This window comes from Rhinopithecus bieti, unplaced genomic scaffold (genome assembly GCF_001698545.2).
Source record: "Rhinopithecus bieti isolate Rb0 unplaced genomic scaffold, ASM169854v2 scaffold_947, whole genome shotgun sequence".
In the NCBI taxonomy this organism is placed as follows: domain Eukaryota; kingdom Metazoa; phylum Chordata; class Mammalia; order Primates; family Cercopithecidae; genus Rhinopithecus; species Rhinopithecus bieti.
In genome coordinates, this window is record NW_016803664.1 from 4,341,692 (window position 1) to 4,356,684 (window position 14,993).

The following is a 14,993-nucleotide window of genomic DNA, read 5'->3' on the forward strand; positions in this document are numbered from 1 at the left end:
ACTCCGTCTCAACCAAAAAAAAAAAAAAAAAAATTTATTAGACACAAGGTCTGTCACCCAGGCTAGGGTACAGTGGTGCAATCATAGCTCACTGTAACCTCGACCTCCCTGACTCGAGTGATAAGCGATCCCCCAACCGCAGCCTCCCAAGTAGGAATACAGGTGTACACTACCATGCCCAGCTAATGTTTTTTTGTTGTTGTTGTTTGTTTTTAGAGTCAGGATCTTGCTGTGTTGCCCAGGTTGGTCTCAAACTCCTGGCCTCAAGCAGTCCTTACACCTTGGCGTTCAAAAAAACAAATATTTTTTGAAGTGGCTTTTCAGTTGCATTTTCAAGGTGATGTTTCCAAATTTTATTTTTAGTGACCAATCCAAATAAAAAGTAAACCTGGGCTAGGTGCAGTGACACATGCCTATAGTCCCAACCACTCAGAAGGCTGAAGGGGGAAGATTGCTTGAGCTAGGGAGGTTGAGGCTGCAGTGAGCTGTGATCGTGCCACTACACTCCCTGGGCAACAGAGCGAGACCCTGTTTCAAAAAAAAAAATTAACTTGAAGGATAAATTTCCCCATAAGATTCCAGGCCTGTGTATATAACTTGTTTATTTATCTGTTTATTTGTTCACGATGCATTTTAATGTCTTGAGAGTCTATTATATGCCAGGCAGAAGATAAATAAGGCATTATTCCTCCCTTTAAAAATATGGTCTGGCAGGGAAATAGACTAATAAGCAAATACTTATAGTGTAATCAGTGCCACAACTGAGGTGGATAGGAAGTGCAGTGGGAGTGTAGAGGTCCCAGAGACCAGCTGTGCTAGGGATCCAGCAAAGCTTCTCAGAGAAGGTGACACGGAAGTTACTCTTGAAGGATGGAGAAGACTTTCAAGCAGAACAAATAGTGTGTGTAGACTCAGGGATCTAAAAGAGCATGGAAAGTTCAGGAAACAACAAATACTTTTTCATAACTTCTACATGCTTGGGAGGTTCTGGAACTACGGTGAACATGGAAGAATCCAGAAAGGTCTTTTATTGTGTTTGGCAAAGTATGAGTTAAAAAATCAAGATGTTTTCATCACCAGTGAAATAGTGATTCTTCACTATCAATCAAAGTATGTTCTTTGATTATATATGGATTAATCATATTCAATTTATTTTCATGAATAATAATGTCTACTCCCAGCATGGGGTTAGTTTTAAAATAACTTTTATGTATAGATATTATCTAATGAGGAGACACTATTAGATGGTTCATGAAACATTAAGCAAGATAAATGGACAGGACTCGCCACCCCCACAGGCTCACCATGGCACCCTTAGGTTTTCACCAAGTTCTTTTTTTCTTTAACTGTGAAGGGGGCTCCACAGAGGCTGTGCACTCAGGTCTGGCCCGGCAGGTGTCCAGCCTTCTCACCAACCATCTTGCCCGAGCCACAGAGTGCTGTGGCAACCAGGCTGCTGGGAATGACGCGCTCCAGGATGTCCTTAGTCTTCTCAATGATCTCTCAAGGTATGCAAGGTCCAGCCTGGAGCTCTGGGAGAAGCTGGCTTTCCTCTTGAACGATTGGGGTTTCTTTTGGTGGTGGTTGTCTTTTCAAAATAGCTAAATTACTAGGCCATTTTGACACACCCTTGCCTCAAAAAAAAAAAAAAAAAAAATGGAGGATGAAGTAGTTGAAACATAGTATTTCTTTCCAAAATTTAAGGATTATTTAGGTGAATAGCCAAATCATAAAATAATATATTATCATTTGCTTTAATACCTTACTGACAGCAGCTGCTAACCTTTCCCAAAGATACAGTTGTATTCATTAACCAAAAATCTTACCCTCATTATAGCAAGATTAAAGAGTAATAAGTCAGGGCCTGTAATTAACTCACTTTCTCATGCTGTGTCTTTAAAAGAAGATATTCTGTGCTGGTTGTATATCCCCTGTGTGAGCCATGAGGCCCATAAAATATCCACATATGACTGACTGCATGATATTTAGCTTTCTTGGAATTTAGCAGTTTTAGCTGTGGCAGATCCTACAACACTGAAGCCTGTACAACACTGTGTGATAGCTTTGGTCTTGAGGCACTCATTAAGAAAGAATAAATAACATAAATTCCAAAGAGAACTATTTACAAGTTAATCTCTGTTCCCAGATCCAGTCATTCTCCCTAGCAATCATTTATTATAGAATGCTTCTCCCCTCTCCCATAACCTGGTTTACCAGGATCCAAGCCCCCATTCTATCTGTAACCTCGAGATGGTAGATAAGCTTCTGTAACTCATGGAAAATTCAGTCTTCACTCTGAAGGCTCCTGTGTATACATGTTAAATAAATTTGTGTGTCTTTTTTTCCTATTAAAAAAATGAGGGGCGGGGCGGTTGGCTCAAGCCTGTTAATCCCAACACTTTGGGAGGCCGAAACGGGGCGGATCACAAGGTCAGGATGATCGAACCAATCCTGGTATACGGTGAAACCCCGTCTCTATAAAGAATACAAAAAACTGCCGGGCAGGAGGTGGCTGGCGCCTGTAAGTCCCAGTACTTGGGACGGCGGAGGCAGGAGAATGGCGTGAACCCGGGAGGCGGAGCTTGCAGGTGAGCTGGAGATCCGGCACCGCACTCCAGCCTGGGCGACGAGCAGACTCCGTTCAAAAAAAAAAAAAAAAAAAAAAAAAAAAAAATTGATGAAAGAGGCGTGTGGTGGCTCCAAGCCTTTAATCCCAGCATTTGGGGAGGCCGAGACGGGCGGATCACGGAGGTCAGGGAGTTCGAGACATCCTGGCTTAACACGGTGAAACCCATCTCTTACTAAAAAAATACAAAACTAGACGGGCGAGGTGGCTGGCGCCTGTATCCAGCTACTTCGGGGAGGCTGAGGCAGGGAAATGGCGTAAACCCGGAGGCAGAGCTTGCAGTGAGCTAAGATCCGGCCCACTGCACTCCAGCCTGGGTGACCAGACGAGACTCTGTCTCAAAAAAAAAAAAAAGAAAGAATAAATGCACAAACTGAAAAGCTCTTAGTTTGAGTTTCTAAGTCTCAGTGCTCCATGAATCACTCTGAATTTAGGATTTCAAGTAAGCATCAGAGATCAGAAAATATTCAAAATCTTTCTTTTAAGTATTAATGTTGTTTGGTTTCATCAAATTTTCCAAAATTCTTAATTCTTCACAGAAGCATAGTGCCAAATTCATGTCTTCCTCATGAAATCAAATTTCATTAGTTTGTTTCATTCAGAGAACTCTTGCTTCTGAATGTCTATAGATCAACATTTCTAGCACTGTTTACCTTTTCTTCCTTTTTCCCCAGGAGCCACATAGGTAAAGCCATCCTGAGCCAGCCAGCTTGTGTGTCCAAACTCCTCTCCCTGCTGCTTGACCAACGCCCGTCTCCAAAGCTGGTCCTTATTATTCTCCAGCTGTGCCGGGCGGCGCTGCCTCTGATGAGCGTAGAAGATTGTGGAAACGTGGAGCTCCCACCCTGGAGCTACTCTGTCCCCTCCTTAAACAGTGAGCAGGAGGATCCCAGTGACCCAGCTTCCAAGATCGCCTCCTTGCTCTTAGCAAAGCTGGCAGATTACGTGGTTCCAGGTGAGAAGCTCCTCAACAGGAGAGTAGCATGGCAGTGCAGCCTTCCTGGGCCCAGTCAGGTCCCCACTTGCATCTGTGCTTCCTGTGATGAAAGACTGAGTGACAGAGAAGGGAGCGGGGACAGAGGAATAGAGAAGGGGGAAGAGGGATTCCAAATCCCAAACCATTATTTTTCATTTTAGCAGAGCCGCCAAAACACCACTGCAGTTTTCCTGAACGAGCTTTGTTTTTTACTTAAAGGATGTCAGACAGTTCTTTCTCCAACCGCTTCTGAACCTGACACCACATTGACAAAAACCAGTCCCAAGAATTCCTTGAAAGGAGATAAAGATCCTGGAGAAGAGAGTGAGGCTGTGGATGGCAAGCTCTCGATATTTATCCACAAGCGGGAAGACCAGTCATCCCATGAAGTCCTTCAGCCGTTGCTAAGGTGACCGTAATGATTGTGATAGCCACACGTCCTCAAGCACCACCCATGTCACAGGCACTGTGCTAAGTAAGCCCTGTACATGTATCAACTGCCTCGGCCCTCTTTACACCCCTTTCAGGTAGACACTGTCACTGTGATTCCTGTGGTGACACAGAAAGAAACTGAGGCAGTACTGAAATGCAGATGTAGTCCTCTCTGACCACAAAACCCAAGCTCTGAACCACAACTTGGTACTGTCTCTCTAAACACAACTGAGAGCTAAAGCCATGTGAACAATGTATTATTGTCTATGGGAAGTCTCCACTGTGACTTGGGCTTTGAGGAGGAATAATGCAGTTTGATTTTTAGTTATTGGCATCCTTCAGCTGTTGGTAAATTTAGGTAAACTCCAACTCATTGACTGTGATTTGGAGAAACAAGAGACACTTTTTTAAAACTTTAATTAGTTGAAGTATGAAATGGTATGATTACTCAAGCAGGAAGTAAAAATACAATCATTGCCCAAATATTACAAACCTGCAGGGCTTTGTTAGTGGGATCCAGGGCAACAGGAAGGCTTGCCACATAGCACAAGGGAATTCAGAGCAGGTATTTATGTCTCAGATGGAAGAGGCCTCTCTTTACTTAAATGATCTGACGATGTTGTCATCCTCATAATTGAATCTGCTGTCTGCCATTATGGCAACTGAAAATATTAATGGGACCATAGTATAAACTAAGCAGGATTATGGCAGGTCAGGGCTTACATGAGGAAATCTCCAGGAAACTTTCCTGGACATTGCAATGCATCATAGTACAAATTTGGTGAAAAATTTTTTTTGGAGAGCCAAGTTCGGGAGGCAGGGGAAGCTGAACTGTTAGAAAGGAAGATCCAGTCATTTGCCAAGGGATCACATTTATGGTGTCGTTAAAGTTCCCTCTCCTTGGGGTTTAGATGATGTCCTCAGGCCCTGCCTTTGTTCTGGGTTCATGTCAGTTTTTCATTTTGTGCATTATTTTCATCTGGATTTCTAGAGTTACTTATAACTCTAAAAACACTGTTGTTTTGGGCCCTAAAGTGCTATAATTAAGCAGTAATAAATGATTTCCTTTTTGAAAAATTGAGTCTTACTGCGGATTTTAAAAGCTAGTGTTAGAGGGCCAGGCATGGTGGCTCATGCCTATAATCCTAGTGCTTTAGGAGTACAAGGCAGGAGGATGGCTTGAGCCCAGGAGCTCGAGACCAGCCTGGGCAACATAGTGAGATCCCGTCTCTTCAAAATATACAGAAATTAGCCAAACATAGTGGCGTGAACCTGTGGTCCCAGCCATTTGGGAGGCTAAGGTGGGAGAATCACCTGAACCTAGGGAGGTCGAGGCTGCAGTGAGTTGTGATCACGCCACTGCACTCCAGCCTGGGTGACAGAGCAATACCCTGTCTCAAAAAAGAAAAAAAAAAAAAAGCTCATGTTGGTGTATAATCGGGCCTCACCATGACTGGGTGGCCCCGTGACATGCAGCCCACTTTTGGCAGTGCCTGTAAGGTGTGCTCTGCTCTCTGCCTGCCTTTTTTTAGTAGTTCAGAAGGACGACCTTTCCGACTTGGTACTGGCGCCAACATGGAGAAAGTTGTGAAGATGGATCGAGACATGACCAAGGTAACCTCATGAGGTTAAACCGATTAAACCCGAAATTGTAGAGTATTTGTCATGCTTTAGATTTTCAGAACAAATTAAGAAAAGAAAAATGAGTTCAAGTTCCAACGAAGAGGCAAGGTGAGAAATTGAAGTCAGTGCCTTATTTGAGGCCATTTTAAAGAGATCTAGTCAAAATCAGTTTGTCAAAATCAGAACTTTTAGTTTTGACCTAGAAATTTTTTCTTAGCTCTTTTAAGAAAGTTTAATAGTTTAAAATTGAAAATAGTTTAATAGCCTAAAAATAGTTTGAGATAGGTGAGATAGTTGAAAATAAGTGAAAGGTTGCTAAGAAAATAACAGATAATAAGAATTACAAATACCTTATTAAAAAATAAAAATATGCCCAGGCTCACACATAATCAAAGGAAAGGAATAAAAACAATAGTAATAGATCATTTTCCATCTGTCAGACAAGTAAAGTCAAGAAAAATTAATAATAGCCTTTATTGTCACGGTGAGGGTAAATAAAGTCTCAAGTGTCCAGGGAGAAACACAGGGTGTTCTTCACAGTTTTGTTTGAAAAAACAAAATAGGCCAGGCGCTGTGGCTCACACCTGTAATCCCAGCACTTTGAGACACCAAGGCAGGTGGATCACCTGAGGTCAGGAGTTCGAGACCAGCCTGGCCAACATGGCAAAACCCTGTCTCTACTAAAAAATACAAAAATTAGCCAGGCGTGGTGGCAGGCACCTATAATTCCAGCTACTTGGGAGGCTGAGGCAGGAGAATCGCTTGAACCCGGGAGGCGGAGGTTGCAGTGAGCCAAGATCACACCATTGCACTCTAGCCTGGGCGACAGAGCAAAACTCAATCTCAAACAAAACAAAAACAAAAAATAGGATCCACGTACTCATAAACAAGGGATTGGTTAAGAAATTATTGCAGTCATATAATGAAATGCTGTGCAACTATGAAAAACAATGAGGTAGATCTCCATGTATTGATATGGACGAGTCTCTGTGATACACTGATAACTGATAAAAGCAAAATGAAATGCAGCCTGCATGTCGGGGTCCTCTGATACGTATGCCAGAATTTGCACGGAATTGATCTAGATGACTAACCATTATCTCAGCCTGAATGAGGTCTGGGATGTCTATGGAAATTTTACTCTCTACATATAATATTTTATGTTTGAATTAAAAAAAAAATGAGCGTGGATGGCTTTGGTAATTGAGGGGAAAGTGACTTGAAAAATATAGTGCTGGGAAGAATGAAATGAATCTTCTCAGTGTCTTCAACCTCACCCCCAGGGTGGCTGTTGCGAAGTGATTACAGAAGAGGCTGCAGCCGCCCTGCGGAAAGCCACCAAGTGGGCACAGTCGGGCCTCATCGTCAGCATTGGGCCACCTGTAGAGTCTATCAACCCAGAGGCTGTGAGTGGACTATCCACAGGTGACAAAAAGAAAACCGCCCAAACTTCCATTTGCCGAGAGAGGAACTCGGAGCTTGCGAGGTAAACCTTCCACAGGTAGAAGCTGTCCACACTCATCTCAGGTTTACTTTGTAATGGGTTTGTTTTTCGTATTTTAATTTTCTGCCATCCCCTTGACCTCTTGGAAATGAGGCCTCCATCTGCTGTAGTAGTTGCACTCAAGGTACAGCCTGGAGTACGTCGGAGAGTAATGACTATCCGGGTAGATCTGACGTTGTCATGAAAGAATAGAGGGATGCTCCTGGCTGAGGGGACATTTATAGCCAGAGGATTCTTTTGAGTAGTATTAAAAAACTCTGGTCTTGCTACCTTTATTTCTTGCAAATGGTACATCTCCACTGCCCCAACTGAACACACACACACACTTCTTTCTAGGAACAGAAGCAGCAGTTAAGTGTTACCTCAGTGAAGTTGGTTTGAGGTGTTTTGTGCTTGAAAGCCAGGAATAGTTGCAGTGCAGTGTCTTTCCCTGATCCTCAAGGCTTATAAATAAAGTTTGAGGTCCATTGTTTGAGGCAGTTCTTCAGATACCACAAAGAATATGACACAGTGATTTCTTCCTAATGATAATGCAGCTTCTTGTTTTCTCAGTCAATGGAATCCCCTTTTTCTTATGTAAATAGAAAAGGTTTCTCTCTGATGCTAACCCTGAAAGCCACTTCCCTGCAGTCTTAATCATCACTGGGCACTAACACTTTCTCCTGTTGACACTTGCAGGACTGATCCCGTGCGTCCCTTCATCAGTGGGCACGTGGCAAACAGCATGGCTGCAGAAGTGATCGCCTTGCTACATAGCTTGCTCATGGCACCCGAATCAAATGCTGCTCAAATATGGACGACAACAGCAGAGAAGGTTAGCACAGTGTTGCTACTCAACTGAGAAAGTAAGAAGTAAGCTAATTAGAGTTAGAATCATACCCAGCAAGGGGCATTTTAGTAAAGAGAAAATTTCCAAATTCGTCAGATATACCTGTTAACTGACTTTCCCCTGGAATTTGTCTTGCTGTAGTAGTTTCAACTCTGTTAACCTATATCTCCTGTCACTGCCAGTTCTCATTTCGCAGAAGATAGGACCGTATTCCCAGGGAAAGAGTGACAGGTCTTGTTTCTCTTCTTCTTGCTTATGTTAGATTGGTACTGACATTAGGAGATCATGCAGCATTGGTTTATTGGATTTAAGCGTACTCGCTAAGTCCGAGGAGGCCTCTGCGTGATTTACACTGCCTGAGTGCCCTATTAGTAAGTGATTCATCATTACAAACAGTATCCCAGTTGCCTGAAACTACAGATCTGTAATCAATTCCCACTTTCCACAGCTACTCTTCAAGTGAACCCCTTATGACATGTCCTGAAGGTAATTGAGTGTTTACAAGTGGACGGTATGCTGGGGTGGTTTTCCTTCAGATAAATGATTGTTTCATTTTAGAGGTTTTAGTGACATGATGTTTTATTCTCCCAGTTGTGTATTTCCAATTTTGTCCCGTTACATAGACAAATATGGGCAAATGTCATTGGCCATACCTGATAGCTTTTTGGTCCCTCATATGTCCAGAGTTCCTTCAATACATGGGACCCAGGCACTGTTGTAGACACTTTGTCACCCTTGGCATCAAAACAACCAAAGCTTTAACTCCTAGTGCACCTGCTGCTTTTATATTTAGGTTCTGTCTCGAGCACTGATGTACATTCCACAATTGGGGAAATACGCAGAAAGCATTCTGGAAAATGGCAGCAGCAGTGGCAGGAAACTTGCCAAACTTCAGAGAATTGCCCGCCAGGCTGTTGCTGCACTGTGTGCACTTGGAGGCTTCAAAGAGACAATCAAGATAGGATCCGAGGTTCAGGTACCAACCACCATTTTCCCCAAATCATTGCTTCTCCCATATATATAAGCATCCATTGGTTAGTTGATCATCTGTAAGACAAATATTATCCAACCAGCTGGACAAAAAAACCTGTTTCTTCAAGTTAAATAAGGAATCTGAGAAACTCTTGAATTCAAATCCGCACTGTGCCACACATCATTCAGATATTAATGCAATACTATCTTAGGTTAACTGCAATACTTGTGTCCTGTAGTGTGATCAGTATCAGTCTTAGAATTGATGATGGAATTAGAATGGAAGGAAAAGAGTGTCTTCCTGCAAAAATTTATTTACCGTTAAGCAGCAATAACAAGTTGTTTGTTTGTTTTGAGACAGAGTCTTGTTCTGTTCCCCAGGCTGGAGTGCAGTGGTGCAATCTCAGCTTGCTGCAACCTCTGCCTCCCAGGTTCAAATGATTCTCCTGCCTCAGCCTCCCAAGTAGCTGGGATTACAGGCACCCACCACCTTGCCCAGCTAGTTTTTGTATTTTTAATAGAGATGGGGTTTCACCATGCTGGCCAGGCTGGTCTCGAACTCCTGACTTCAAGTGATCCGCCTGCCTCAACCTCCCAAAGTGCTGGGATTACAGGCATGAGCCACTGCACCTGGCCTAGCAATAACGAGTTTCTGTTTGAGAGGACAGCACGTTGTGATCACCTTGCAGTTAGGTTTTAGGGCCTTATTGTAAGTCATGTCTAGGGATTGGTATCTGCTACGCTGGTAGTATAAACTACTGTAACGCCAACAATGGCAACTATAAATTTATTCTTTCCTCTTGTCTCATAACACAGCTGCCCACACATCAGAGCTGGTTGGTAGCGCTAATCTATCTCTGTCTCCAGGTTTTAGGTAGAGGAATCTCAGGAAGCATTGGAGTAGTGGCTTCTATCAATGAACAGGAAGGTATAGCTACAGTCAGATTCCCACCCATAGACTGTAGAAAGACTTCGCAAGCGTCAGACACATTGACTATTCCATTGTCTAGACTTTGTGTTCCAAGATCAGAGGTAAGGTGATTTTTAAATGCTTCATAAAATATCTGCCAATGGTAACTGTACTGTAATGAGTCTATGCGCATGCTCAGTGCAGAAGCACAAATGCTTGGTTGTCTTAAATTGTACTTGCGATGTATGTTTATATATTGGTTATAGTTATTTAATAGTAATGCTTATGTGAAAATTTTCATCTAGATGACCAAATTCATTTATTTGTTGGTTAGGGCTATTCTACAGTGTATTTTTAATTGTTTTGATGTGTTTTGCAGTTTTCTGTATGGTGATTTTATTTTTTTAACTGAAAATTTAAGAACTCCAGATAATAATAACACCCTCATTTCTTATAAACTAACTACTTGAATTTAACTTTTTGCCATGCCCCCCACCGCCATCAGGCATTGCCTCTTCATAAACTGTCCATTACTGAGAAGGTAGTACAGGCAGTCCAGTCCATGTTGCTTCCTCAGGAGGGAAGTCTCTCTATTCACACCTCACTTCCTGCAACAGGAGATGGGTCAGCTCCTGTGATGGCAGTCGTTCGGCTCCTTGCTGAAATAAGGACAAGGTGAGTACCCTCCCCACGTTGCTTGATGTGCTGACGTGGTGCAAGCTGACAGAAGAAGGGATCCTTGGTGGGCCCCACCATTCCCAGCTTAATGAGTCCACAGCTTGAAGCTCACACTAAACTGAGCAACAGTAACCATTCTTTTACAGTTTTTTTCCACAGTTCGTTGCATTCCTTAATTTCTGCAATTTTTGTTGCGTTCCCCAATGTCTACACTTCAAAATAAAGTTTAGCTGTTCACCTAAGAAAATAAACATACAAACGAAATGTGATGTATGAAACACATATATAAGGCCCCACTGATTTGCTTTGTTAAAAGAACTTTGTTCCATCACAGGAATAACTCTACTACCTTGAGGCAGGAGAATCGCTTGAACCCGGGAGGTGGAGGTTGCAGCGAGCCGAGATTGTGCCACTGCACTCCAGACTGGGCAACAAGAGCAAAACTCCATCTCAAATAAATAATTAAATAAATAAAATGGTTCAGGCCACATTGATACATATCTGGCCTATCACTTTCCAAACTGAAGATGGGAAACCTAGGACATGCACACAGGGGTTAGTGTTGGTCTTTTCCTGCAAATACATTTATTTAGCATTAAACAGCAATAACAAGTGTCTCTTTTTGACAGTGGAACTTTTTTTTTTTTTTTTCGACACAGAGTCTCACTGTGTCACCCAGGTTGGAGTGCAGTGGCATGATCTTGGCTCACTGCAACCTCTGCCTTCCTAGTTCAAGCGATTCTCCTGCCTCAGCCTCCTGAGTAGCTGGAATTACAGGCGGGTGCCACCACCCCTGGCTAATTTTTGTATTTTTAGTAGGGATGGGGTTTCGCCATGTTGACCAGGCTGGTCTCAAACTCCTGATCTCTGGTGATCCACCTGCGTTGGCCTCCCAAATTGCTGGGATTACAGGCGTGAGCCACTGTGCCTGGCCAACAGTGGAACTTCTTAGAAACTTCTAGTATGTATTTTGAATCAGGTGAGAGCCGTCACCATACAGATTTTCCCAGTTTTTGAATCCATCTTGCTTCCCTAGGGCACAGTTAGGAAAAGCTTTTAAGAGACAGTGCTGATTTCTCACCTGGCACTTTGTGTTTCCATTTGGTGGCGATGGCAACCATTTTTCTCTTTTCCAATTCTTCATGCAGTGTCAGCAGTTACTGTGTGGCAAAAGAGAAGTAATTTATGTATTTCCAAGACAGTCCAGCTCAGAAAAAAAGCAAGAAGAGTGGGGAGTTTGAACCTTGTTGTAAACTGGGGGACAAAATTGATTGAAATGTTTTTCACAGTTGACTTTTTTAGACAATGAACACTGATGACTTTGAAATATTGTAAATCTTTTAACATTAAGAGCATGCCTGGTCATGGCCCAGCTTTTAGAAGACAGCTTATTTTGTGAAGAATTCATACAACAATGTCCAGCAGCTGTTGAAGTTCTTAACCTAGTAGCCCAGGAATGCAGTGCTGGTAAGTACCTGAACTTTCTTTACCACCCTGTTTTATTGAATTTTCTCAGCACATTTGCAATTTGATAATGGCATGTTAAGTGTTTTCATACACACACGTCAAAACAGCTGAGCTGTGAGGACAACACCTGTCACAACTCACATGCATCACAGACCTAGAAATGTAAATAAAATGCTTTAATCTATATCAGTTAGGAAATCAGCATTTTTCAATTTAGCTTTAAGACCATGTCAGAGTGTTTTCTTTTCTTCATTCCTATTGATTTGTTGCCTTTATTTACCTATTAGAACTATAATATTTAGGAGCTGTCCTTAGGGCTGGTGTGTACATTTTGACTGTTGTCATTGGCTACATTTGAATTTCCCAGTCAAGAGTTTGCACTAACATCCACCCTGGCATGTGTGTGTGTGTCTGTGTGTGTATGGAAAAGTCCAAACAAATACCAAAATTGAGAGACTAGTATAATGAACCTTCAGGATTCCATTATCCAGTTTCAACAGTTGTCAACTCATAACTGATCCTGTTTTATCTGTGCTGCAACCCCTGGAATTATTTTTAATCCTAGATATTATTTTATTCATCAATATTTTAGCATATGTCTCTGAAAAATAAAGAATCTTAAATAACTACAACACCATTATCACCTATCTACATTATTAACAGTAATTTTAAAATATTATTAAGTATCTAAGCTGGGCATGGCAGCACGTGCCTGTAATCCCAGCTCCTTGGGAAGCTGAGGCAGGAGGATCGCTTGAGCCTCGGAGTTTGAGTGCAGCCTGGGCAACATCGTGAGACCCTGTCTCTAAAAATATGTGTATATACGTATCTAGTCAGTGTTTAACTTCCTAATTTTCCCATAACGGTCATTCTTGTTTTTTACATTTATTTATTTGAATGAGAATCCAAATAAAGTTTACAAATTGTCACTTCGTTGCTGTGTCTTTTTAATCTATTTTAAAATATAGATTCCTCTTAGTCTTTGCTTTTTTTGTTTTGTTTTGTTTTTTTCTGCCTTACAATTTGTTTGTGGAAGGTTTCCCAGTCTGAATTTTGGTGACTCTATCCCTGTGGTGTCCTTTACTATGTTCATCTACCCTTCTGTTTCCTACAAATTGGTAGTTGGCCTGGTTAAATGAAAATTTACCTTTTGTCCCTAAGGATATAACTGGACTCTAAGTGAAATTGTTCACAATTCAATTAGCATTCCTTCAATGCTCTAATGCTAACATTTTCACAAACTACATGTTAGAAATGGACAGCTTTAAACTCCCTTAGTGTTTGTAGGTTCATCCTTTTTTTTTTTTTGGTCCTTTACAAAATCTGTATTACTTTTCTCATGGCATTTATTTTGTCAGTAACTCTCTAATCTAATATCTTTTCTGTTTGTAATTTTTGTTACTCTTTCACATTGTGGTCATTTCTGTTGTTTTCTTTTTATTTTAAATTTGTCTATATCTGTTTTACTTCTCACATCTCTTTCTTTTGATAAGGGTAGTGCCTTGGATTCAGCAGAAGCTCCAGCTGGGAGATCCAGGAACCATTAATAAACCTCAGAGAGATCCTAAGAATAGAGAACAAGAACAGAAGCAAGGGGTGTGCTAGGCTTCAAGGGTGAAATTACTTGTGACTTCGTTTTGTACTCTTAGTAGGTCCTTAGTTCACTGCCTCTGACTTTTTTTATATTGTTGGCTTAGATTGCTTTCAAAGACATATTTTGACTGATTATAGCAGCATATAACATGCTGAATTAATCATTTGATTTTCTATGGGACTGTTTCTGGGTATCCTCTTTTATATATTTTATAGAATAAAGAGGTCTTAATTGTGAAATTCACATTGATACTGAATGCACAAGGTAGGATTTGTAATAATTTAGAGCAGTGGTCTCACATGGTTTTGATCATAGTCCACCTAACCTATTTTTCCTAGTGGAAAACCACTTTGCGGTAACAAAGAGTTGCAAAGAAATGTGTGGGAAGTGCTTGTTAATTACTACAAGAGAGAAGACTATGAGCTTATGCACATTGATTTGTATTCTAAATAGTATCCTATGTAAAGTTGAAGAATCCTTGGGCCGGGCGCGGTGGTTCACGCCTGTAATCCCAGCACTTTGGGAGGCCGAGGCGGGTGGATCACGAGGTCAGGAGATCGAGACCATCCTGGCTAACACGGTGAAAGCCCATCTCCACTAAAAATACAAAAAATTAGCTGGGCGTGGTGGTGGGCGCCTGTAGTCCCAGCTACTTGGGAGACTGAGGCAGGAGAATGGCGTGAACCTGGGAGGCGGAGCTTGCAGTGAGCCGAGATCCCGCCACTGCACTCCAGCCTGGGCAACAGAGCAAGACTCTGTCTCAAAATAAAAAAAAAAAAAAGAATTCTTAATAACTCACTTGTTAGGTTACCAGAAATGGTTCTGACATTTAAAGTAAATAGCAAAGTTTACTGACTCCAGTATCAGTGATAAAAACCAGAGGGAAAAACCTATATCCCGGGTTACTTTGCAGAACAGTGGTAGATTCTTAGGCCTACAAGGGAAGCATAGACTATGCTCAGGAGAAAAACTGTTTAATAAACAAGATTCAAGGTGAGGGTTAGGTAGAGGAGAGAGTTATTTGATTTTCATTTTTTAAGGTATTAAAATTTTTATTTTATGTATGAAAATGTCATGAAATTTATCAGCGATAATGTATTGATACTCAAATTTTTAAAATTTTAAATTTTAAAATATTTTAATCAACTTCCGTTATTTTTCCTCTTCTGGGATGAATTAAGTGGCAAACTTGGCCATACTAATATTTACTCACTGATAGCTAAATTTTATAGCGTCTCTATCTAAAGAAGACAGTACCAGATTCCATTTGGTCTAGGGAGATAGCACTACAAAACTTTTTTCCTTGAAAAAATGTTCCTGAAGGACGGGCGTGGTGGCTCACACCTATAATCCCAGCACTTCAGGAGGCTGAGGCAGGCAGT

General features: G+C 41.5%; 1 protein-coding gene across 7 annotated transcripts in view; it reads left to right on the forward strand.

The window, feature by feature from the left end:
* HECTD4 (HECT domain E3 ubiquitin protein ligase 4) overlaps nt 1-14,993 on the forward strand; it is a 229,395-nt gene that overhangs the window by 147,557 nt on the left and 66,845 nt on the right. For all 7 annotated transcript variants that reach the window (XM_017847150.1, XM_017847162.1, XM_017847117.1 and 4 more), the window contains exons 35-44: nt 1,355-1,508; nt 3,301-3,581; nt 3,822-4,011; nt 5,567-5,648; nt 6,941-7,143; nt 7,840-7,975; nt 8,784-8,966; nt 9,830-9,994; nt 10,378-10,547; nt 11,902-12,017. In XM_017847150.1, coding sequence (XP_017702639.1) covers nt 1,355-1,508; nt 3,301-3,581; nt 3,822-4,011; nt 5,567-5,648; nt 6,941-7,143; nt 7,840-7,975; nt 8,784-8,966; nt 9,830-9,994; nt 10,378-10,547; nt 11,902-12,017 — 1,680 coding nt within the window. The remainder of the gene's footprint in view (nt 1-1,354; nt 1,509-3,300; nt 3,582-3,821; nt 4,012-5,566; nt 5,649-6,940; nt 7,144-7,839; nt 7,976-8,783; nt 8,967-9,829; nt 9,995-10,377; nt 10,548-11,901; nt 12,018-14,993) is intronic.